The sequence below is a fragment of the Lutjanus erythropterus genome, chromosome 20, assembly GCF_056507025.1.
Source record: "Lutjanus erythropterus isolate fLutEry1 chromosome 20, fLutEry1.hap2, whole genome shotgun sequence".
Classification (NCBI taxonomy): Eukaryota; Metazoa; Chordata; class Actinopteri; order Lutjaniformes; family Lutjanidae; genus Lutjanus; species Lutjanus erythropterus.
Genome location: NC_139336.1, coordinates 16,584,959 through 16,611,348, shown reverse-complemented (window position 1 = coordinate 16,611,348; position 26,390 = coordinate 16,584,959). Strand labels below are relative to the sequence as shown.

Here is a 26,390-nt window from a genome sequence, read left to right as displayed (position 1 = left end):
CACAAACACAGGAGATCAAACTGGTGCCCAGATGAAGGCGAGTGTGAGGCGAATCAAAGCCTTTTGATGCACATTCTGTTTGATTTGGCCTCTGCTGACTGACATCTCGTATCTATTAAAGGCTAAAAATATTTAACAAAAAAAAAAAAACTGATGAAGAGCTTTCAGAAGCATGTAAGCACCACAGAAATTCACATAAATCTCACACAATACAGAGTGAGTGCAATGTGCATGCTGTGACTGCTATCTCAGTGTGTATAGTGTCGTTACACCTATTTGGCTCCAAGAATACCAATATAGAGTATCTCTGCTCTCAGTATAATCATTACTGAATTTACTATGTGCTTTAGCAGGGTTAAATCCACAATACTACAACCACCCAGTCAACTACTACTAAGCAATATATTTGTATTTTTTAGAATAACAATGATGACTAATTCAATCTTCCACTACTCTCTCCTGAGCAGATTAACAACTTTATGATCAGCACTGAGGCCAGTACAGAAGAGCCTTCAAATGCAGAAACGTGAATCGTATTTGGCTTCAAATCCTCAAAAAGACCCAACTTCTGTCTCAAAACACAAAGGCAGTATACCTTTTCTGAAACTAAGATGTTCTGATCTTAAAAGCTAACTTGTGTCTCGGTGGATATGCTGAGAATCACTGTTCAGCTAAGAGCATGTTAATGTGTATGTTCGCTTGATTGACATGTGCCTCTGCCTCAACCCATCACAGGCAGCCACGGTGGCTAAAACTAAGGATGCAACTTTCCAACCTTTTGTCTCCCAATATGATTTTTTCAACTCAGGGTATCTGCCGATACTGAGTACCAATCTAATAGTAAAGCTGTCTTTTTTTCTAAATTTAAAATCTGTAAATCTGATTACTGTGGTCGATACTGATATGTCCATAGCTGAAACTGTCTCAGTCCACCACACATTGGCCAATGGCAGAACCCCACTCCAAGTTTCAAAACATCTACAGGTGACTTCTCGAAACATGGACTACATTTACATGCACAAAACAATCTGTTTTTTGACCTTATTCTGAAAAAGACAATATTCCCACCAAGCTGTTTACAGCTAATGAAAATGAATATTCCACTAATCTTCCCATTTAAATAAAGCCATGCATACTGCTTTTTTTTGAAAAGTGGAGCCACCTGACTCATTTTGCTTTTTCACGGCGAAATTGTATTTTTTTAAGTTTGCCACTGGTAGTGGACTTGTTCAAGTTGTTCACTTGTGCAACACGGTCTTCCTCTTTCATTCATTCAATCACCTTCTTAAAAAGGTCAGCTTTGCAATATTTGTACATATCCAAAAACCTGTTGATATTCTTGTTTCATAATGCTTAAAAGTTGCCTTGCATTGGTTTGTTAACAACACAACGCTGACCAATAACAGGCAAGAGGCTATGGTGCAAACTGCAGTAAAAACCTCAAATGACACGCTGTCCAAAGAAGGCTCCCAGAACCTGTACAATACCATCTATCTATACCACCACCATATATCTCACGTGTATTAAGCAGAAAGCATAACATTCAGAATGAGGCCTGATTAAAAATATCCAATCAGAGTATCAAATTCAGAATATTCTCTATCTATTATTCTGAATAATAGTGGGAAATTAGTGTGCACATAAACGTAGTCAGTCCTAAAATCCTGTAGCATTGGAGAGATCGGTTCCTCCAAATGATGATGGTGATGCTCAGACAGGAACATATAAATCCAGTTCAGGGTCCCACTTTTGTTTGCTGGACTTTAATTAGTAAGCCAGTTTGTGCTGTGTCTTTCCCCTTGTGTAACAAAGCTGTTTCTGGCACCTGCAGCATCACATCCATACAGTAGAGAATTGCCACAGGAGGGCGGAGGGAAGGGTGTGTGTGAATGTGTGTGTTTGCAGACAGTGGGAGTGGTAATGGGTGTGACAAAAAAGCTGTGCTTTTGGTCCCTAAGGCGAGCGGGACAGAGCTGACGACTGTTCTGACTGTTGATGGGTGCGTCCGGTAACGTGTGGTGATAATAGGCGGAGGGGAGGAGCGGGTACATCAGAGTATACACATACTATACACATACAGTACTGTATTTGTAACAACAGTATTCCCTGCCAGCAGTGAGACTATAGAAAATGTGCTTTCTGACAGGAAAAGTGTGTGTGTGTGATTCGGTTATGAGTGTGTTCAGTAGGGAGCACCTCTGGTCCGGGCCACATAAACAAACCTCGGGCAACAGAGATTGTACTCAGAAAGGCTCAGAGAGACATCAAAGATAGAGGGAAAGTTTGAAGGAAAGAGAGGAAGGAAGCATTATTATTCTAACAGCACAGGTTAATAGGAATACCAAAGATAATATTGCATCTCCTAGAACTAGCTTCAATTGCTCAGTGTATATAAAATTGGAAGAAAGCTATACTGTGATATTACAGTTACAGTTATTTCACTTTATAATTCTAAAATAATTTATACCAACAATAGTTATATTTTGTAGAATATTTACATAAATACATCATCATATAGTAATATTATCGTCAACACATCGTTATAGAAACATACACCATACATATATGTGTATATAGTCATGTTATAGCCACACGTACACACACATACAATGAATATACAATCAACATGAGCTATTGCAATGCTGTGTGGGGCAAAACTCCATCGGACATTCACATCTTCTCAAGTAAGTAAGCTCGAAGAGAGGAGTTCAGGTGTATTGCTATAAGAAAGACCAAAGTTCAGCCCAGCGTCGCATCAGTCGCAGCTGAACGTTTCTCGTAAAATCCGAGTATTGCTTCGTAAAATTAAAGTTACTCTCCTCTGAACTGACAATCTGGGCGGAGAGTAGAGAAAACGCAGAGAGGAGCTTTGAGACTCTCGGTCAATAGGTGAGACAGTTTCTGCCACTGATGTAGGGCAAGACGAATTTTTTTTTCCAGAACCAAGAGTTTTGGACCTGTGAGTCCCATCACCTGGATAGAAAGGCGGCCCGCTTAGACGGACAGAAAAAAACAGGTGTCCTGTGTACGCAGACAGGTAAGTGTGAGGAGCGTATCCAATAACCTGCTGCGACTAGAAGTCGGAGAAGAGATCCTGGGGACCCAGATGGATGATAAAAGGAGCGATGGTCCGTGGCTGGTAGAAGGGATTGTCGATAAAAAGACCACCTGCAATGAGATGAAGAGCAGAGACAAAGAGAGCAGGAGTCATTATTATAAACACAACATAAGGCTTCTATACATTCTTCACTTCTTTGACAACAATATGAGTTTGACAAAGATTTAATGCCTGTGAATGTCACACAGGCAATCATGTAGGGACAAAGGACAAGGTTACTTCAAGTCCTCGCAAGTGGTACTTGGAAATGTTCCAGTGAAAAAAAGTATTACCTGGCTGGCATTAATAGCATTAAGTCTTCTATATGGGAATGACGAGATTAAATTAAAGCAATAGTTTGACATTTTGGGAAATATGCTTTTTTTGCTCTCTTACTGAGGTTTAATGAGAAGATAATATGATCATTCAGATTTTCCATATTGTAATTTTGCCATTTTGGTGTATTATATACATATATAAAGTTTTGAGTGTAGATCCAAGACAGTAGAGTGAGAATCACAGAAAAAGTCCCACTGACAAATTTGACTGTGTGATGGATTTATCAATACACAGCACATCACACTGATATTTCAGAGCCATGATCAGGGCCACAGATTCTAACTTGCATCTCAATGAGTCAGGAAGATTAGACAAACATGCTGAACTAAACAACCTCTCAGTCCTGCACTCTATTAGGGGAAGGAGAGTGGGGATGCATTTTGGTCATTTTGCTTACAAGGGGGATGGTATCTTGTTCAAAAGTGAGGGTAAACTGCAGTCTGAGATCAACAGACGGATTGGTGCATGTTGACAGTAATGCAGGCGTTGTGATGAAAAGTTGATCTATGTTCCAACCCCCATCTTTGGTCATGAGCTTTGGGTAGTGACTGAAAGAATGGGTTTGCAGATAAAAGTGGCTGAAATGAGTTTCTTCCTTCGGGTCCTTCAGGCCTTTTCACACCGCCATGTGGTAATCAACCTGACAACTGCCTACCTGCAAGAGCTTTTCCCCCCAAAAGTGGCTGCTGCTTTTGCGGTCCAAGGCTGCGATGACAGGCAGGTGCTTCGGTCATACAACATCATAGCATTGGTACAACCCACTCCAAAGTCCACGACAAATATATTTGTTAGTTTGATGCAAATGGACATTTTTTCCTCTGATTGGACTTGTGCATCCCTAGCCCTTCTTAAGACCTTCTTCTTTTAGACCTCACAATGCCTGCCATGTCCGTGATGCTCACCCACTACTATTTCATTGGCCAAAGCCAGGTGGTTACCACCACAAGTTCAGCACAGCGATTGCTAAGCAGCAGAGCAAAATCTGTGTGCATTCACATTGGCAGCAGCCACTTCTTATCCCTACTGCTGTGATGGACACCGCTTCCCCTTTTCCACAATCCCCTAACTGAAATGACTAGAGGCACTGAGTTCCCGTGCTGTGCTGTTAAAAGGCCTTTAGAGATGGGGTAAGGAGCCCAGACATCTTGAGGGAGCTCAGAGTATAGTCACTGCTTCTTTGTGTCTGAAGGAAAACAGCCTCGCTATCAGTGCCTCTTTGCAGGCCAACGACATCTAACATCAACAGAGCCAGGCTAGTTGTTCCCCCATTCTACTCTTTATGCTAAGCTATGCTAATCAGCTGCTGGCTGCAGCTTCATATATTTAGCATACAGACATGAGTGGTATCAATCTTCTCATCTATTTCTTGGCAAGCATGTCCCAAAATGATTAACTGTTCCTGCATTTTACAGCTATTCCAGTCATGAACACACAGTAGTAGCTGAATGAAACGCCTAATTACAAATATTAAATCAAAGATTTGTGCAGTGATGGTAAGATGCTAGCAGCAAATGTAAAGATTGAGAATGAGATCAGAAACAGGTATTGATGGTTAATACTCTCTCTGGGGCATCAGCTATGAGAAATTAATTTAATCTTGAACAGAAGAATAAGAGAAAAACAGACAGAATGCAACATCTGGAAATTAATCTTCTGTCCTGTGAGATGGAAGTAAAGCTTCGGTAATGTCAGACAGATTTCAAGGTTTTACAACAACTCAATGGAGTTCAACCAACCATTGGACAAGATATTGGGTCTTCTCATCCAATGGCTGCGCCTCATAGCTGTAACCATGGAGACGTCTTCAGTGGGTTATCTCTCGCTGGTTGGATGACCAAGATGTGGGGAAGGGCATAACTCTTGACTGGCACTGATTGCCTGACAATGAAGCATTTCCTCTTTGTAGTCAAGTTCCTCATAGTCTTTTATTGCTTTTAGAATAATAGTTCATTCCTACAGCAAATCTTAAAGGGATAATTCAGATTATCTGCTGTGGGGTTGTATGAGGTACAATACTGCTGTCCAGTTATGCTGTAATACAGCGTATTAAGTAGAGTAGATGGTGGTCGACAGGCCGCGAGGTAGTAGAAGCTGAGAGGGGCACCAGCATGGACGCTAAGCAATGAACTGTTGTGGATGGGGTCAGCAATGAAAGGTTTTCTTAGCCAGTTAAAAAAGGTTCATCTTAAAAATAAAAAGAAAAGTAAGTTTGAGTGTAGGCTACATTTAGAATATTTTCACCTACTAACCACACTCTACAGCTGAAATCAGTCATTTTACCTCACAGAGCACAGGAGTTTCTTGTCTACTGCTGTCTCAATCTGTTAGTTTGCTTGTGTTACTGTGTCACTTTGGTGAATCCGAACGGTCCTTTAAACACCTTTTCAAACACGTCATACCAGAATTGCTGATCTTGCCTGTCGAGTTTGGTTGGTTTGGTGAGAGCGATATTTCACTTATATAACACAGGTCATTGTTTAGCTTCCATGCTGATGCCCCTGTCTGCTTCTCCAAATTTGGAGGGTGCCATCTACCGTAGGAAATACACAGACTATTGATAAGTACCTCATACGACCCCACTTCAAATAATCCAAACTGTCTTTAAGAACTTATTTGAAACAGAGACTAAGTTAAAGGGACAGTTTTGAGCTAAAGTCTCTCAGTTTGTGCTGATTCTTATTTGAAGGCTGAGAAAAAAAATGCAAAAACAATAAATACAGCAATGATACTGAAACAATGAAACAATAACAACAACATAGAACACAGTGAGGACTGAATTCGTGTGAGGTCCTTATTTTTGTTTAGGTATAGTCTAGGTCTAGATAATATGTTTTATCTTTATTATTTTTGGGCCATTTTATGTCATTTGAATTCAATGTATTGAGCTCTGAAATTGCTGTGAGAAGGCTGCAGGTGGCTTATGTTCATCTTCATATGTACTGTAGGTGATACCTCTAATAGCTTTGGGAAACCTGCCAAATATTAATCCACGTGAGGTAATGAGATCGTGCAGCTGAATGCAAGATGCGGGATCTGACAAGAGCTTTCTAAATTCATCCTTTGTCTTCTCGCCTTTCTCTCTGAATATCTATAAGCCGAGGGTCAAAAGGATGTAACAAGACGTTCCAAGGTACGTGGACAGATTGAAATTCAATCTATGTGTGTGCATGAGGATGGAATATTAAAGATAAATGTAGGTTTAGGTCACAGTATCATATGCAGGTTGAATTTTGAATTAGTGGGTATAAATCTGTCTGAATGTTAAGTGACATAACTGTCCTAAAAAAAAAAATCAAAATCCAATCAAGATAAACACCAGACAGTGTTCAGCTTTTATATGAGATAAACTTTATTAATTTTTCCAACATTATTATTTATTTATTCCTATACATCCTTCACACAGCTCACATTATTATTTTCTTTTTACAGAGAATGTGTGTGTTGTGTGTGTTTCATATTGCAAAAGGCTATCGTCTTTCTACAAAGAATAAACACAAAAACAAAAGGCTGATATAGACTCAAAGAATGAGGTCACAATTCACAGTACAAATCCTTCAAGTTTTTGTTTATCTCTTAAGAACTTAAACCTGCAGTATTATTTCATATTCATAGAAGTTTTGGAACAGTAAGAAAACAAAAACAAAACAAAAAAAAGCATAAAAGAGCTTTTACAAATCTTCAGCTCAAGTCCTTAATCCTTTCCCCATCACTGATATCATAGAAAAAAATAAAACAGACTGAGTTTCCCTTCTAGAAAAATCGAATTGTTGGAAATTGGGTTTGGTATGTATGAAAAAGCGTTTGGTATGTATGTCTCCTGTGCTAAAAGAAGTGGTAGTGAGGGACGGGGTAGGCGGGCACTTTCATGACAGGCAACAGAAGCATTCTCTTGGGCAAACCTAGAGGGGAGACACGAGAAGAGCACAGCTCTGCATGAGTCCAGGGCAACAAAAACCATGTTTTTCTATGTTCACTACACTACACACTATGCTACGTCTATGTCCAAGCAAACACCGCTCGCACTACACACAACAAGGCTCCTGGAGGAGAGAGTGTAAGTGTGTGAGAACAGGCAGGAGGGGACACTCCACATGGGTGGTTAGGAGAACCGAGAAGGAAAGAGATTCAGAGTTAAAAAGAAGAAAACAAAAAATGGCCAAAGTTAAAGATTAATTTTGCCTGATTAGAACTTCGGTCTTATTTATGTAATTCTAGCAATCATTGCTCATGAAAACATTGTCCTCAAGTTGACTGCTGAGATGCTGGAACTCAGTGACTTTGCTGCAACAACGTCCGAGGGGACAGGAAAACAGCTAACAGTTTAGCCAGATTATGTGTCACTACATCAAGTGATTTTAAAGTCAGTACTAACCCTGCTTTGCACAGAAAGACGGCAGGCATGCACAGTGCTGCAGGTCAATGTTGGAACATTTGCCTTTATTGGAAATAAGTTTGGCTAATCTGGGGTTTAGTTCTTTTAAATGATGGAACCACATTGGCAGATCTCAGCAATTAACCTGATAAATACAATGTTGTTATTGCTGATACCAGTGAGAAATTTAGAACCGAAGTTGTAATAAACACGTCAGTTCTATGTTCAATGATCTAATGTTCTGTGTTCTATGTTCTTTGATATAATTTCTATGCTATATGATATCAGGTTCTTGGTTCTATGATATAATCTTTTGTGTTCTTTTTTATAACGTTACACATTCTATGATATGACATTGTGTTTAACAGTATGATCTAATGTTCTGTGTTCTATGATATAATATTCTGTGCTCCACAGAATGTTCTAGTGAGCCCAGCAGCATTCTAGGTTGCGTTCTAAGTGTTTGCCAACAAGAAAGCCCAGAGCAGTGCTGGTGCCAGAGCACAGTGAAAAAGCAAGAAACAGGATGAAAGCTTTCCCAGTGTCATGTGGCTTTTTTCTCCCTTGATTGAAATGTAAGTCCCAATGGGGGTCTACCCAAAGATTTTTCTCCCCCTCTTATTCTGGCAAGTAAAAGTCAGGAAAAGTGGATTTAATATTTAAAACAAATATCTATTTCCTGACTTGCATCTCAGAGTCTTATCACTCATCTCACTCTTCTCTTCATCTACAGCTCTGTATCAGAAGTCAGCTGGGTTAGGGGTTATCCATGCATAACAGAGACAAACAGCACCACAGCCAAGTCTCAATATACATGCTCAGTGCTGACGCAAGTCTAGTTTTAATGTCTAACTTTTCCTTTACAAATAACCTGAATTGAACCTGATCTCCTACCTACATGTGGGAGTTTACAGCTCAGGGTCAGCTGACCTCACAATGATCGCCCACTAGGTTACATGACATACCGATGAGTAATGGGGCAGAGATGCAGCTTTTCTTTGGCGGGGCATGAAGCAGCCTACTTTCTCAAATATTTAGGCTGACATAGCCATCAACAAGCCTTAAAGGGAAAATTCAGATGTTTTTAAGTGGGGCTGTATGAGGTACCTATTGATAGTCAGCTATGGTAGATACAGGTTGGCACACCCCCAGTGTGGATAAGGACAGAGATACACCAGCATGGAGGCAATGACCTGCTGTGGACACGGTCAGCAGCAAAAGGTGTTTTAGCCACTTAAAAAAGAGGTCCACCTTAAAAATTCAATATCAGTTAAAATGTAAGCCATTTTTAGAATAGTTTCTCCAGTTTCTCCAAACTAACCAGACTCAATTGATGAAATCAGTAATTTTACCTTGACCTGCCTCAATCTATGAGTTTGTTTGTGTTATTCTACCAACACCAATGGAGTCTGGTTAGTCTGCAGAGAGTTATATTTGGCATGAATAACAGTGGTTTGTCATCAGAAATGGTTGTCTCACATCAAGATAAGGCTGCATAAATGTTCAAAATATGTGTACACTGATACAGTTTTTTTTGTTGCTGACTGTCCACAGCAGTTCATTGCTTAGCTTCCATGCTGATACTTCAAACTGGGGGTGTGCTGATCGGCATCGACTGAAGTTAATACACTGACTATCAAGAAGTACCTTGACAACCCAATCGATATAACCCTACATCCTACATCAAATAATCTGAACAATTCTTTTAAAATAGTAAGTATAACATATTAGCCTGAATTCAAACACTGAAATCTTCTAGTTAGATGTAAGTAAGAAACTACCATTGAGTATTTCAGTTAGCACTGCAGCCACAATAACAAGAAAGGTGTGTGGATGCCAGGGACTGAAACGAAACACCTCAAATGAGCGCAGAGGTCCAGCTCCACCATAAACAGAAAAACTGAGGCGCACTTCATATTCAGGGCTGCTGGGGTCTCAGGGGGGTACTGAACGTCTGCCTCGGGCCCCAGACCAGTTTCTTCCAGCACATAAGACCCATTGAAACTACTCAAGCAGTAGGATGGACAGAGAGGCCTCCCAATACTATGTGCGTGCACTCACTACACAAGGCTGAGTCTGTTGAAGTAAATATGACTGTGTGACGGAGGGACGTATGGGCACCTATGTTGTTAAAGGTCAGATTTTAGCCTATAAGTGTCTATAATTCCTGTGTATAAATGAGGACATGGAAACCCCTCAGCAGTGGCAACATGACAGGAGTACTGCTGCAGTGGCAAAGCTGCCCAGCCACCCTGTCTTAAATAACAGCGCGTAACGTGAGGAACTCACACTATGTGTCCCGCTAATCTGAACAGAAATGAAGATGACGACAGCAGAAGCAGTGGGTCTGGGTTAAAATAAGGCCAGGAGAGCTTGTATAGTTAGTTAAGGATTGGCTGCTCAATGACTGCAAGTGCAGGTGTGCGTATGTCTGTGTCTGTCGTCATGATTATGATGAGTTTCTGGCAGTTTTGAGATAATAGCACTTTACTGACAGCAGCTTTTTACTGACAGAGAAGTGGTCCAACCATAAGAGATGAGGGAGTGAATGGCAACAAGCAGATTAACAAACAAGTGGTGAGCAGACAATTAGCTAAAGCACAGACAGATTAGCTTGAAGCACGTAACAAAGAGGTTTAAAGAGATAATTTGGATTATTTGATGTAGGGTTACATGAGGTACTTATTGATGGTCAGTCTATTACCCACAGTAGATAGAGGCTGGCATGCCTAGTAAGGAGAAGCACAGAGGAGTATCAGCATGGAAGCTAAGCAATGTACTGCTGTGGACAGGTTCAGCAACAAAATGTATTTCAGCCACTGAAAAAAGGTCAATCTAAGAAAAATCAATATTAGTTTATGTGTACACTGTGTGTGAGTGAGTGTGTGAGTGAGTGGGTCATTATTGTGAAATACAACAAAAGGGAGGGGTGGTGAAGGCAGCAGTTGACCAGCGACTCCCATGTTCTGTGATGTAAAATGACTGATTTCGCCTATGGAGTTTGATTGGTTTGGAAATAGTGATATTTGGCTTCTGTAACTGCGAGTCGCTGACCTCACAGCGGTTCATTGCTAAGCTTCTGTGCTTTCTGTGCCTCCCTGCTTTTTCTAAATGGGGGCATGCTGCCTGGCATCTACCGTAGGTAATGCACTGAGTCTCGAGAAGCACCTCATACAACCCTATATCAAATAATCCAAACTATCCCTTTAATTACTATGACTGAAACTCCCAGCAAAACTCTAAAACCTGTTTTGGGTTTTACAGTCACGTTCGGAAAAGGGGAGAAATTGAAACAAAGGAAGTTGAGAGAAAGGATTGTAACTGATAACTGATGGTTAGCAGTTATGGTATGTTGGATTAGGGAGGAACTGAATAGAGAAAAGATAAGGTGGAAGTAGATCAGAGGCAGGGAAAAGAAATAAGCACATACCGTATGCAGGAGCAGCTGCTGCAGCTGGGCTGTAGCCATACGGTGTCCCGAAGCCTGTTGGGGACGAGGTTACAGGGTCAAAATCAATTGCACACTTGTTTAATTCCTGGCTGCACTTTTTAACATCTTCGGTAAGTTTAGAGGAATGTTTTGGCCTCAAAAGACAGCTGTAAGGCTCAGGGTAAGAGACCTGAATGGATGAATGGACACACCGTCCTAACAACATCAACATGAACCTGAACATGCAAATGCTGTACACATGCACATGCCACAGCATCATATATTAATAAAAGGTTTAATTTTCTGTATGATCCGTTACTGAGCTGTCAGATAGTCATGCATCAGTGTAACAACTCTCCCCTGCACTGTATGTTGCTGCAGGATATTTCTGAAAGCCTGTGATATTTCCGATACAACTGCAGGGGAAAAATGGAAGCTTATTTCATTCTAAAGCAGAAGAAAATGTCAGTACTATAGAGCCGACAGCAAAAGTAAATGTCAATGCTGCACAAACAACCATGTTAAATATAAAAATAAAATAAAATACAGTATAGAACTCAAATTCTAAAAGACTATAATGACCCCCAACCCACCTATAAAGAGATAATATATTTCTAAAAGGTATCGGGCCTTCTTTTGATAGTAAAGGTTCATTTCTCCAAGGCAGGACATTGAGAGAGAGGTTTTTTCCAGCCACTGACTGATAGTTGGCTTTCTGGGTTATTACATGTTTAGCGTGAGAGAAAATCTCACACAGTTTACACACAGTTTTAAGTGAATCTTTTCAAAAAATTGTAATCTTTGGGCAATCCAATAAACAGTGAAACAGTGTGCCCTTATCAGCACTGCATTTGGCACATTAATCTGGATTATGGCAACAAAATGGTGTAGTAGGGACACATGAGTATGCACATTTGTACTGCTGTGAATCTAAATCTGAGTTCAGGCCATGTTCCCATTCATCTTTTGTTATCTCTGTATCCAAGTCACTACACCAGGCAAGTCTCCTATTCTCTGAGGACTCCATATTTAGTTTTAAGTTGGTCATAGACTGAAGACACTTTGCCATGACCACTAGAGTGATGTACAAGATAATACATAAAAAAAAAAAAAAAAATCACAGAAAACACTTAACTAAAAACAACAAAACCACACACAACAATCCTCGCACTACCTGGTGTGACATATCCAGGTGCAGCTGCACTGACGAAGGCTCCTCTTGCAAGGGCTGCTCTTCCTCTTCCTCTGGCTACCTGAGCTGCTACTGCTGAGGCTGCTGCTGCCGCAGCCAGGGCTCCTTTAGTCTGAACACAGTACATACTATGTGTAAGTAGTGTGTTTAAAACATTTATGATACACAGTATTAAGATACACAGAAAGACAGATGAGTGTTTGCATAAATGTGTTGCTCAGAAATAAGAAATAAAACACATACAAGACAATCATCAAATTTATTATGGGCTTCATTGTTCACAAATCTGTGAACTGACAACATAAGTGGAGGAGTGGTGATCTGATAACTGTCAATTATTGATCTGATTAGACATGCAGTGCCATTGATTACAGATGGGTGAACAAAGTGGACAAACTACCACACAGCTCTACAGAGGTGATACTGATCAGAAAATGTGTTTTAGACATAGTCTTTTTTAAAGCTGCACTGACAGTTTGGCTCTTAAGGAAAACAGATTCCTTTGATTATATGTTGTTGTTTCATTCTGTGTGTGTATAATGCATGTGCCCTCTGTGTCTGGTATGTACTGCATGTGTGTGTGTCTCCTTACCTGAGGCAAAATCTTTTTTTTCTTGTTTGCAGCTGCGTTGGGACCAGAGAAGAGTTTTTCCAGAGCTGCCAGAGCAGCACTGGCCTTTGCTACTTTTTTGTTGGGGCCTGCCCCACGAAACTTCTGCCCATCGACCTCCACCTGATGTGCACACACACACACACACACACACACACACACACACACACACACACACACACACACACACACACACACACACACACACACACACACATAAATACACTTATCAGTCATCAGCAAGTCAGGCAGTGAGTCTGGCTGAACGGGACAGCTTGTTTAGCGATGCCCTGCTGTCAAGCAGGCCTGCTAATCAATCAGCAGAGCGATGGAGCAGCCAGGCATGTCGGAAAACAACACACCCCACAGAGAACAGGCCAGCTCCAGGAACCAGGTTGACTGATTGACTCTACCGGTGATCAGTCGGTTTCTGAGCATGTGTGGCTTAACCTCTGTTTTCTATATTTTTTTATTACTTTACATTACTCCACACTCTTTTACATGTATATGCATATTTCATAATCTACTTGTGTGCAAATGAAGCTCTCACCTCCATAACAAAGCGTTTGTCGTGGCTTCCTCCACTTTCAGAGATGAGTTCGTATTTGAGGCCTCGTCTCTTTTCGTTTAGCTCCATGACGGGGTTCTTCCCACTCGCCGTCAGTATGGGACCCTGAGTTCGCACCTGTGGGGTGAAAAGATTATTCCAGAAATTAAATTTCAAAACATCTTTATAGTTTTATTAGAAAGCACACTGTGGACAGTAAACCTGGGTGCAGGCTTAACAAATTTTGGAAACCTTTTACGTTCTTAAACGAGAGTTAATGTTATATTTTAATAATTCAAGGTGAGACACTACAGGCAAAAACAGTTTCCTCTCTCTAGTCTATATGGTTCTCTATTCTAATTTCAGACTAGTTTTTAATAAAACATTTATAATGCACATTTAGAAGCTTATTTTACTACACTTTGTTTATTTGTTTGTTGGATTTCTCCTAAATTGACCAAAAGTTGACATCAGATATTGCTTCATTAGCATGTTTAAACACAACATTTCAGAAAGCTTGTAGTAAAAAACACTGTCCTAATATAACTAAACAATTGGAGAACTTTCATGGTGATACCAGTCTGTTAATTTTTTTATCCCATTCAACAGCAATTTGAATGAGCGTATGCATTTGTGTATCAGTGCCAATTCTCAATCCTCACCTCCAGTGTGTTGGAACTGTCCGAGGAGTGTGTTGGGTTATTGCTAGTGTGTGATGACGTTTCGCTCTTCCCCTCACCATCCGACTTCTCGTCTGAACTCATGGGGTCCAAGTCTGAGTCAAACCCTGTCGGATAGCCCATCGCCTGGAGAACCTTGAGGGAAGATGATGATAAAGTGACAGGAATTGGCAGGAAAGAAAAAAGCAAACAAAAAAAAAAACTTGTTGATTCCAAGCATGAAAAATTAAAGCCTTTGTGTGTGTTGAGCCTGTTTTGAACAGACTTTATGGGCATTATCAGCCATAAAAATAGAGAAGGGCAATGAGAATGAAAAGCGTAAAAGAAAAATGAAAAAGAGAAGGCAATCTTTCGATATCGAATCAGGATTGGCTGGATGTGTGTATATTCCAGGCTGTGGAAAAGCACCAACACTCATATGTGGCAGGAGTTTATGTGGAAGTCTTCGTTTCTTTATTACACTGAAGCAAAAAGCACATTTTGCTGGAAATTATGCTGAATTTTGGACAGAGTGTGGGTTTGGGAAGCCAATCACTCGCATATATTTTGTTTAAATTTTCTGTATTTTAAACAAGAAAGAAAATCTTCCAGAAGCAGCAATACCACAGCACACTGTCATCTTGACAGGATAGAACTGAATCTAACTCACACAATGGTTACAATAAAGCTATTACAAGACATGAAAAGTCACATGAGCCTACTGTAAGTCCTCGACAGCACACAGAGCAGCAAAGTGATTCAGAACAATAAAGTAGGCAGACGAGAAAAAGGAGAATGACAAGTTTTTGACCCAAATGGGTGATTGTGTTACAGCTGCTGAACCAGCCCCTCCACTGACGGAGAGAAACAGAAACAGAGAGAGAAGGGGAGATCGAAAGATGAGTAGAAGAGAGAACGAAAAGTGAGTGAGAAGGAGAATGGAAAAGGGGGAGAGAGATGGGGAGAAAGAGCCTTTTATGGGAATGGAGCGGATAGCGGATTATCCCGGCTCTGTGCTCTGGAGAGCCTCTTTGTTCACAACCACTTTGGGATTACATGGATTTGCCCACCTCCATCCCTCCTCACACACACACACACACAAACACACACACCAATAGGCATACACAGACAAAACATATTTATAGACACACACAGGTTTGACTACAGCTGAAGCTTAGAAAGTTCTTCAGGTAACCAAAAAAAGAATCAGCTCTCTTTTTTTATTAGTGGACCTTTCATTATTTTTAGATAGATAGATAGATAGATAGATAGATAGATAGATAGATAGATAGATAGATAGATAGATAGATAGATAGATAGATAGATAGATAGATAGATAGATAGATAGATAGATAGATAGATAGATAGATAGATAGATAGATAGATAGACAGACAGACAGATTAATTTTTAGATAGATTAGATTAACTGTGCCTTCTTACCTTAACAGCAACGTGGAGCTTGGCGGTCTTCTTTGAGGATCCAGATGCCTCATAAATGGTTCCATCCAGATCCACAGACATGGTGAAGACCGGAGCGTGAACCGGGCCCGACTGGGACAGCAGGCGATACTGCAGCCCCGGCCGGATCTGGTTCAACCGCATCAGGGCGTTCATTGGCTGGTTGGAGTCTATGGTTTTACTGTCTAGGACTAATGTAAAGACAAAGATGGGGGTATGGTTACAGTAGAAAGTAGAGCAGATCAGGATAAATTTAATAAGGGTTTGTAGGGGGTGTACCAATTATCCAGCTGGAATTGGACAGACTGGGCCACTTCAGAAATACTGTATGTAATAAATCATATTTTAAAAGGTTCTCAGCACTCTTGCTAGTTGTTGTTTTCATGATGAATAAAGGAGCCCCTCTATTTTCTTTCTCTTTCAATCACTTTCCTCCAGTTTGCCAATATCTAAAAATGCCTCTCTGTCTCCATTAGTCGTGGTTCATCTTCTCCTTGTATGAAGAAAGAGCTGGGGATGGTTGGGTGGCCTACTAAAACGTTAGCAATCAATACTATTGATCTGCCTCCAAGGGATGGAAGGAAGGAGAGGAGCAGACAGGGAAAAACACAGAAAGAGAATAGATACAAGGGGAAAAAGGAGCAAGGCTAAAGCATCTCTAAGTATTGTGCTGCTTTGTTTTCAGTGGTTTTAATAAACATTTTTAAAAAATGTGATGATGAATGAAAATGGTATTTATTCTCATTCCTGCTCTATAGGAGTCACCCTGTAGAAGCTAAGCAATGTAAAGGGCCTGAAGCAAAACAGATTTTAGCTGCCTAAAAAACATGCCAAACTACAAAAACAAATATCAGTTTAAGTGTATGCTATATTTAGAATATTTTCACTGCTTTACCCTGTTGTCAGACAGCTTTTTCATATAAGCCAAATATTGCTCCTTCCAAACCAACCAGACTCTATGGGTGAAATCAGAAATTTTACGTCGCAGAATACAGGACCTGCTGGTCTACCACTGCATTGATCTGTTGGTTAGTTTGTCTTGTTGTGTGACATCTGTGTTTTAACAGGTTAGTTTGGATGGACCAGGGTCACACAATAACACAAACAAACTAACCGATCGAGGCAGTTAGACCAGCAACTCCTTAAATTACTGATTTTGCCCATGGAGTCTGTTTAGTTAGTTTTCTCATTGAAAAAGGCTGTTAGACTGCAAGGAAAAGCAGTGAAAATATTCAGATATCAAGGATAAACTAATGTTAGTTTTTTTTTAGTTTGCTAAAATACGTTTGCTGCTGACCCTGTCTATAGCAGTGCATACCAGAGCTTCCTATGCTAGGACTCCTCTCTGCAAGTGGGGGTGTGCTGACCAGCATCTACTGTAGCTAATACACTGACTATCAATAAGTACTTCGTACAACCCCACTTCAAACAGTCCAAACCATAATAGATTGGGGACAGAACAGAACAGAACAACAGAACAAGAATTACCTTTCCTCAGATTCCTCTTCATCTTCTTGATAAGGTCCTTGTCATCCATTGCTCCATCCTCATATGGCCTCTTCAGCCCTAAGCCTGGAGAGACAACAAGGCAGCCAGGTACAGAGAAAAACATGAAGAGAGTTGATAATCAATCAGTAGCTACAAGAGATGTTTATATGAACACACAAAGCCATTTGTGTGTGACAGAGAGAAAAATGAAGAGAGTTGTCTGGGGGCAATGGCCAATGGCCAATGTTTTGGGGCTTCTGGTGTCGCCAGCAGACATCCAGATGACATATCTGGATCAAGACTTTCTTCTTTTGTGCACTGGTCATCGTTTACAGTCCAATTAGCAACTTGAGACTTTGTCAGCAGCTACTCAGTGTCTTTAAACAGATATCTGTATATGAATGCACATAAATTAAAAAAGCTAATGAAAAGCTAAATACGAATCAAATGATAGCCGCTGGGTTCCAAGATTTTGGCCAATGCTTTCTGTCTCTTTGGTTTCCAAATGGACTGTTAACCTGTGTACAACCAAAGCCCATTCAGATGGAAACCAGAACACTACACTACCAAAATCTTGCCCCTTGCCTACAGATTCTGCATTCATATGCAGATATCTGTTTATAAAGATCACTAATCAATCACTGACTACAGGAGATGTTTATATGAACACACAAAGGCACTTGTGTGACAAAGAGAAGGGGGGGCAAAGCTGCAGAGAACAAGCAATATGAGGGCAAGCATAAAGATGGATAAATGGACAGACAAGATAAACAGGACCCACAGGCAGACCAGCAAACAGTCAAACAATGAGGAAGACATATAAGCTCCTTTCCTACATGCACCCTAATCTGTAAATGCTCTGGCAATTCTCCATGTCAGCATCATGTGGTACTAAAAGGCTTGGGTTGATAGTTTATGAAAGTCGCTTTGAAAATTTGCCAACTTTCACTTGTGTGAAGAAAAGCAGAATAAACCATGCACATTTCAATACATGTCACTATGACATTTCACAAGGCCACTGTGTTTTTGGTGCAAAGCTGACAGCAGAAAAAGCAGGCAAAATATCAAAAAACATCACATCTTAAGCATATTTTTGTGATGTTTCACATGTCAGCAATATTGACAATGTTGTCAGCGCTGGTGTGTAGAAAAAAACAAAGGTCATGTCATGTGTGACCCAGATAACTGAATCCAGAAATGCTGACAGACCAACAGACAAGCCTTCACACAGACAGATTAACAGAGACAGGGTGAAACATGGACACATATAGACAGAAAGACAGAAAAACAGCCAGACGAGGACAAAAAGACAAGACATGTTGGGGATATAGTGGACAGAAGACAGGAAACAGAGACAGACAGGTACACACACCTTCTTTATCAGACCAGGGGTATTTCTGTGATGGTTTATTTGAGGGAAGAGGCTCCATCTCCAACACCTTGTAGATCTGTCCGAATGCCATGAGTCTGAGAGCATGCTGTTGAATACCAAACACACACACACACGGTGAAAGAAAGAAAATCTTTAGAAAACTCTTAAGAAAACTCTTTTAAAAAAAAAAAATTCAAACTGTATTGACAGTATAGACCTTAAAGGGACAGCTCACCCCAAAAATCCAACTTATCCATCTACTGCCAAAAAATACCTCTCTTCTATGAGTAGATGTATGTTTCATTCTGAACGATGACATAGTTGACAGGTGTAGTTTGATAAAAAGAAAATATTTGCTACATTAAACTGCTCATAACAAGGTCTGTGGATTATCTTGAGTAATTGGGTCATGGTTTCTGGAAAGAGAGGCTGGTGTTGAGTTTTTCAAATGTATTTTTGTCGCTTAAGCACCACAAGCCAAGTGCAATGTAGTTCCATTACATTCAAGAGAAGGGAGACATCTCTATGGTATATATCTCCAAATCTCACACCAAAACTATCTAGATGGACAAAATAGTACAAAGGTAAGAGGAAAAATATATATATTTGATTTTGGGGTCAACTGTCCCTTTAACAGAATGAAATTATTTGTTTTTCTCGTGCTATTAAAGAGCTGCTTCAGCAACTTGGCATTGCACTTACTTAAAGTTGGATTTTGCACTTCCCATAATGCAACTTGATAACGTTTGTATCAGCCCTTCCCTGCCTCCTAAATGCCCACTTCTTTCAAACCTCTATGATTCCAGTTTGCAACACAGGCTTTCTGTTACAGACATTTAAGTCTCAAGACCAAGCTGAGAAACTTCTAAATCTAATTAGAAATGTTATCCGTAAGCATTTTATTGTCTAGCTGACTCACTGATCAATTTAACTCATCATGCAGGCTGATGCAAAGAAGGAATCACATTCTGTCTTTATACTGTGAATTTAATTGATTGCCCTGCAGTTTTTTTATGTATATCCAAGATTGATTTTGACAGACATGCGATCACATAAATTCTGTTGTAGAGTTTTTCATTAAATTTGAAGTGAAGTTTCAGTGCTAATGATGCTTGTAAATTATGCTTGAAAAACTGAGAGAAAAGCTAGAATATTCAGGCTGATTCATCCTCACAAATATTAGGGTCTATTATGATGTATTAAACCATGTACAAACATAGAAGCACATGGGCAAGGTACAGAAAGGAACAGAAACTGATACATGAACACTAAAACCCCATTCACACATGCAGTCTATCCCTTCAATGTTCAAGGACATTTCTTGCATGGGGTCATGTGTGAATGGGAGCAAGGATCAATATTCAGGGAAATCTGTACCTCCAATTTCCCACCTAAAGACCAAGTAACATTTCAGGGAAATGCCTGTTTGGCTGTGTTATGTATGAAAGCAGTAACATTGCAGGGATAAGCATGTAAAGGGTTATGTCTGTCTGACAGTGCAGACTGAGGGAGGACAAAAAGAGACCAGAGAAATACATGCATTATGTTCATTCTGAGACAACATTTTATCTGTCACTCATTGCTGAAAGTACATAACACAATGAAAAACTAATATGTTTATACATAATAAAGCCATATAAACTGAGCAGCTTCACTGGTCATGATTGAAGGCCCTATATTGCAGGACATGGCATGTTCAGGTGTTGGTTGAAAGAAAAAGTTTCTTGCCATACCTCCCCTTGCCTGTCACTAATCTTGCTCCCCAACTTTAAACAGAGAATATGCATGCTGGACTATTCCAGCACTGCCATGGCATGTGTGAAAAGGCACAAGACTCAAATGTTTCTGAATGAAGCTGCATGTGTGAATAGTGAAAATAAAAGTAATTTCCTGGTAACTATGTGTGAAAAACGCTGACGCCTAGGCCAAATCTGTGCATTAAAGGACCAGTGCGTAGGATTCAGTGACATCTCGCAGTGAGCTTGCAAGATGCAAACACATTGCATCACCCTTCCCATTTCAGCCGTGTATGAGAACCTACTGTGGCTGTGAAACTGAAAAAACACATGCAAGGCCTTATCTACAGCCAGTTTTTGGTTTGTCCTTTCTGAGCTACTCTAGAAACATGGCAGTGCAGCCCCTGTGGAAGAGGAACCTTGCAGATCTGCAGATATAAAATGCTCATTTTTTACCAGGCCAGATTTGAAAAAGATAAAACAATGTAAACATCCAAAAACTAAGAATGTTAACAGGTTATTTAAATAAAATCTAAATGATATACATTTTTCTCAAATTTATAATTGATCAACAGGCCAGTTTGAGGTAGTTAAAGGGCCAGATTCAGCCAACGGGCCAGCAAATGAATCTGCTTGTTCTAAGGTCACAAAAAAGCGATTCTGATTTTCAGGTGATTAGACACTAATGACAACATACTGATGAATATTATAGTTAATTTCTACCATATCCAGCCAATAAATCCCTCTAAATCTCACACAATGAACCATTAATGAATGTCAACACATATCTATAAAAACCTTAAGTTTTCTTGCAACACACAACATCAAATTTGTCCTAAAAGATAACCGGAGCAGACACTTTTTTCCCCCCTCTTAGCCTCAATGATATCAGCACACATACTGACCAGTGCGTCTGTGTGTTAATTTATCGTTCTTGACCTACTGTACACATCCTCAATCTACACAAACAATCAGAACGATAACCTGAACGGCACACAGTGGCTCTGCTAATATAAATCCATTAGGGAGGCAGAGTGTCTCAGATATTCATGAGGCTCGGCGTAGCTCATTGACAGAACAGCTCCCTCTCTCCTATCTGCTCGTGTATCTGCTCCAATACAATTATCCCCATTGACATTCCAGCCTCGTTCAGGCTGCCTTCAAAGGAAATGGACGGCAGGATTCACTAAGCCATGCGGCTCGAAGGCTGCCCTGCTCACTCGAGTGTGTGTGTGAAGGAGAACATGACAGCACGCACGCCCACAGTGCATGCACGCAAATACTGTCCTCGGGGTGTCAGAGATGGATTTATAGCTCACAATGGCAATAGTTTCCCACACCAATCATTAAAATGCAGCACCACACGGCTCTTGGAGATGCGTGTGTGTGTGCGTGTATGTGTGAGTGTATGTGCATGCAGATTGTGAGGTTGGGGTGGTGATGGGGTCTTTCTGTCTGGTAATAGGCGTGTTGCTTACTGATTCCCACACTCTGACAGCTCAGGGCGAGTACAGCCGGGTGATAACAACGGTGTCTTTAAGCTGACGTGTGAGAGTGTGTGTGTGTATGTGTGTGTGTGTGTGTACCTGTGCACTGTAGGTAATGGCCTCAGCCTGCTGGTCGGTCATGTTGGCGAGTGTGTTTGTTGGCTCTTTCTCACATGGGTCGTGTAAACCTGGACCACCTGGGGGAAGCGACAGAGGATCAAACACACACACGCACAAACACACACACACACAGTCAGTTGCTGTCACTTTATGCGGTGACACTGCCGCTCAGCAACATTTAATTAGGCTTCACTGTCAGAAAATGAGCACCAAAGGAAATCCTGACTATTAAATTGGACAACAGCAGCAAACAGAAAATGTAACTGGTCAAACTGGCTGTCAGCTATTCAAACCAGTCTATTAATTTAAAAGGGAAAAAATCCTCAAACTTTAATTGTGCCACATTTGTCTTAAATTTAATAACTGGGTCAGGAAATTGTCTCTTATCTGCTACCGTCAGTCTGGGTTTTGCATCAAATCAATTTTTTTTGGATTAGGTAAAATGAAAAGCAGCTTTTACATACTTTGGAATAATTGAATTTTTTTTCCAAGGATGCACATAATTTTGTAAAGAAAGCCTTCAGCTGCTCCTAATTAAGATGCTCTCGTAATGACGGCTTTGCTCAGACAGCTGTGCACTGCCGGGTCATTGATCATGTCTTGACCTCTCTTAGAGAAACAGCTCAAAAATGTTCTTCAACGTATCTGCTCATTTACTCAAATTAAGCATGTTCCCTGGCTCTGTACACCGGCAATGCCAATTTGCCTGAAAATACACAATGCTTTCCAACATGTATATTCATGCCTCCATCACGGCTCTGTACCTGGTAGCAGTATGCCTGAGGCCAGACACTCCATGACTCGACGCAGGGCTTCTCCAGCCCCGAGAGGTCTGTTGCAGGTGGCTATTGCCTTCTCGCAGATAAGCTCTAAGGGCTGAAAGAACACACACACACACGGACACAGCTGAACATACAACTGTAAAGAAAACACCATTAAACCTTTTAACACAATATCTGTGGGATAGTGGGTAGGCAGCAGTAAGGAAGTAATATAATAATAATAACATGAATAATAATAATGGGATTTTTGTAATATCATTACATTTACTACGTCATGTAATGAGGTACCAAAGGCACCACCTTTTTTTTAAGAAGAGGGAGACCCACAAAGTGCCTTAAATAGTTGCAAAATACAGCTGGTGTTAAGACATCTAACAGCTATCTCAATAATGGTTAAACTATAAACAAGCACAAAAATGCCAATTACCAGCATGAAACACCATGTTCTGAACAGACAAATTACAAACACAAGCTAATATTTGCATTTTGAAAATGAAAACAGGAAACCTCTTAATCCAGACTAGGCCTGATGGGAAATGTGGGCCGTCTGCTAGATTACAAAACCGAAGCAGAGAGCAGCACACTCTGCTCTGCCTAGGTTGCAAAACGTAGATAAATATCTTTATCCAGGGCATTTTTTATGGGGCTTCAGCCTCAAGTTTATGCATTTATTGTCAAAAAATAGACTTGGAGCATAAATAAAGGTGGTGGTGACTACAACTGTGAGACACAGCTGAAATGCAAGCCTTCATAGCTGGTGCAGATACAAGGTGACAGGAGGAATGATTGAAATGTCTTTCTATTGTCAGTTCTGCAATATAAGAACCTTTACAGAAATACCACTATGAAACTACATTACAGTCCTCCATTCTATGACGTGTAGTCATACATTTTGAAAGTAAGTGGTTTTCTCATTAAACAAAATGAATGTTTCTTCAAAACAAGAATAATAGATAGTCAGGATTTACTGAGACTATTTTATGGTGTACACTGAACTCTGTATCAGAAGTCTTCAGCATACAGCACAATTTTTCACATTTTGATAGAAATATGAATTTCCCATTACAGCAGGGAGATGGAGGACATTTTATAATAATGCACAAATACACATAATAAAATAAACATGTATAAATATTCAAGGGGCAGAACACATTCTTTTTATTTCTTGTATTAACACTTAAACACAGGTAATTACAGCAAAAGACTCACCCATCCCTTGAGAGGCTCCCAGACAGGGTGTCTATTGCACATGTCTCTAAGTATCCTGAGAACGATAACGCAGGACTTGAGCCCATTCACTCGAGCCTGGGAAGGATAGAGGGATGGAGAGATGGGAGAAGAGGGAAAGTCGGAAGGTTGCAAGACGGAAGATTAAACAGAAAGAGGGGGAAAGGGAACAAATTGAGCACAAGAGGAGTGGTATTTGTGTACACAAATAACAGCCTGCTTTACACCACAGAGCCATATAATGGAGTGATTGTATCTGTCTAAAAGTCTGCATGAGCTCCCCACAGTTTTAAGACATTCTGAATTTAGTTTACTGAACATTTTACTAAAAATGTTGTTTCTGTTTTCAGAAAATACCTACATTCTGAACTTGAACAATGTTTTTTGTCAGTAAGTTAAGTGAGTTGGGAGATAGATGGGGAAGGGTATGGGAGGGGAATCAAAAGGGAAGCATTGACATACTGTACAGAGCAGGCAGGTTCACATAATAGCCAAAAAGAAAAACAAGTCTCAACAATTGCTTTTGTAGCCTCACGATACTTTTTACATTCATCTTTTCCCCCAGTTCATATATAAGTGGGTGGAGTGCAACAGCAAAATTCACTTTCTGGGTCTCAGACTGGGTTGCGCCAACAAAAATCAACTAAAATTAGTTCTAATCCATAGCAAACTTGTTTTACAGTGACTTTACAATGGCTTTAACTTTCAATTCTCTGTATTCCTTAACAACATGTTTGCTAAACTGACTAAAAAGTTAGTTGGCCTAGTTAGCCTACTCATGGTGGCTCAATAGAGAAGCTCTAATTTCTTGTCCTTTGGGACAAACCTTTTGGACGAACTATCTACTGGGGTGAAGAAAAGAAGAGAAGCATCATAAAACACAACTGGGCTAAGTCTACCCCTTAAGTCTGTCCCTTAAGGTGCAACAGAAATAAATTTAATCTAAGTTTAAAGTAAAGTCTAAACTGAGGTTTGAGGAGAGGTTTAAATCCATCTTAATTTTAAGCTGGTTAAACAGTTTTGTGCAACATAATTTAAAGTTAAGCCATGATTTAATCTGAGTTAAAAATTAATACTTGTTGGTGCAACCCAGCTTGAATGCATTTTTGTTTTGTTCATGATGCTGTAAAACAACATCCTGCAAACTGAACTGGAGATGAGAAAGCATGAAAACATATGTTAATCAGCCATATTGCCTTCAATTATTAATTGAATAATCATTAACAAATTGAGGCAATTTGTAATACTTTCTGACATATAGATGAAAAATTTGTCAGTAGAAATTTGCAATTTGTGCACACTTTTGTCTATTCTTGATTTGTCTAAACTGAATGGGCATAATAAGCACCACCATGTCATCTGACAGTGAGTAGATTCCCTCTGGCTGAATCGTCAGGCTACAATAAGCATCGGGCAGGAAGACAGGAAGTGAGTGGGTGCCGACCTGGAACCACTTGGCGTGTCGCAGCGCTGCCAGGGCCAACAGACATCTGTGTCTATCCAGCACCTCCCCCTCCTCCTCCTCCTCCTCCTCAGCCTCCACTCTCTGCGCAGCAGCACCCAACACTGCCACAAAACAATAACAACCCAATATAGAGAACGTAAAACACACACACATCATTGTCTGAGTGTGTGTGTTTGAATATTGCGTATGTGAATGTATGCAGACACACTTGGAAATGTGTGTGTGAATGCACACGTACACACACACATGCATGGATATTTTGGTACATACAAGGTGCTTTTCATGCCATAAAGTTGTTTCTCTCCTTGTAGAAAGTGCCAACTCTCTACAGTTCACACATCTGTGATGAATGCTTATTAAAAATGTCCTCACTCTTTAAACGGTGTGTCATTTTCAACACTGTGATCAGCCTAACGTGTTAACTGCATCACATGTTGACATCCTCAGCACGTAGTAATACAGGATGCGCTGTCCCCCGTAGACATATACGTGTTGAAAATTACACACGCAATTCAACAGTGATTTACATCCATCCAGTCACTGGCAAAACCAGTGAAAGGGAGAGCATATGGGGTCACGTGGGAAGAGACAACTTTGTGGGATGGAGAGCTGCCCAGAGACATACACCAAACAAATACCTAAGGAGTGTTTGATTTAATGTGTGGGCATTGTTGGGACACATCTGACTGTGCCCAGCAAGGTAAATCAATCTCTCCTTCATGTATTTGAAGAGGATTTCATTTATTTTGATCCAGTCTGCACCAGGCAGGAGTCAAAATAGGTGTTTATTTTTGTTCTGGATTACTTAAGGTGCACTTGATTTAGAGAAATGGTGCAGAGAAAGCAATTCAACACCTTGTCTGGGCAAACAACAGAATCAAGCGCTCCTAAAGTAGAACTGAAAAGAAAAAAATAATCTAAGAAAGTTTGACCCAGTCTCAGACAAACACAACACAAGAGGGATCAAGGCAGGGTTTAGTCAGAGCATTGTGGTTGGTAAAAGAGGAGC

General features: G+C 40.3%; 1 protein-coding gene across 6 annotated transcripts in view; it reads right to left on the bottom strand.

Moving 5' to 3' along the window:
* Positions 1-1,473: 1,473 nt before the first annotated feature.
* strbp (spermatid perinuclear RNA binding protein) overlaps positions 1,474-26,390 on the bottom strand; it is a 106,974-nt gene continuing 82,057 nt past the window's right edge. For 5 of the 6 annotated variants that reach the window (XM_084745420.1, XM_084745422.1, XM_084745423.1 and 2 more), the window contains 13 exons: positions 25,361-25,482; positions 23,899-23,994; positions 22,672-22,783; positions 21,887-21,984; positions 18,565-18,670; positions 17,193-17,276; positions 15,687-15,895; positions 14,250-14,402; positions 13,591-13,725; positions 13,023-13,163; positions 12,413-12,542; positions 11,239-11,292; positions 1,474-3,168 (listed from right to left, as the gene is read on the bottom strand). In XM_084745420.1, the coding sequence (XP_084601546.1) occupies positions 3,074-3,168; positions 11,239-11,292; positions 12,413-12,542; positions 13,023-13,163; positions 13,591-13,725; positions 14,250-14,402; positions 15,687-15,895; positions 17,193-17,276; positions 18,565-18,670; positions 21,887-21,984; positions 22,672-22,783; positions 23,899-23,994; positions 25,361-25,482 (1,535 nt within the window). In that variant the 3' untranslated portion in view covers positions 1,474-3,073. Of the gene's footprint in view, positions 3,169-6,761; positions 7,336-11,238; positions 11,293-12,412; positions 12,543-13,022; positions 13,164-13,590; positions 13,726-14,249; positions 14,403-15,686; positions 15,896-17,192; positions 17,277-18,564; positions 18,671-21,886; positions 21,985-22,671; positions 22,784-23,898; positions 23,995-25,360; positions 25,483-26,390 lie in introns of those variants that run through there. The other variant, XM_084745426.1, reaches the window with a different exon arrangement.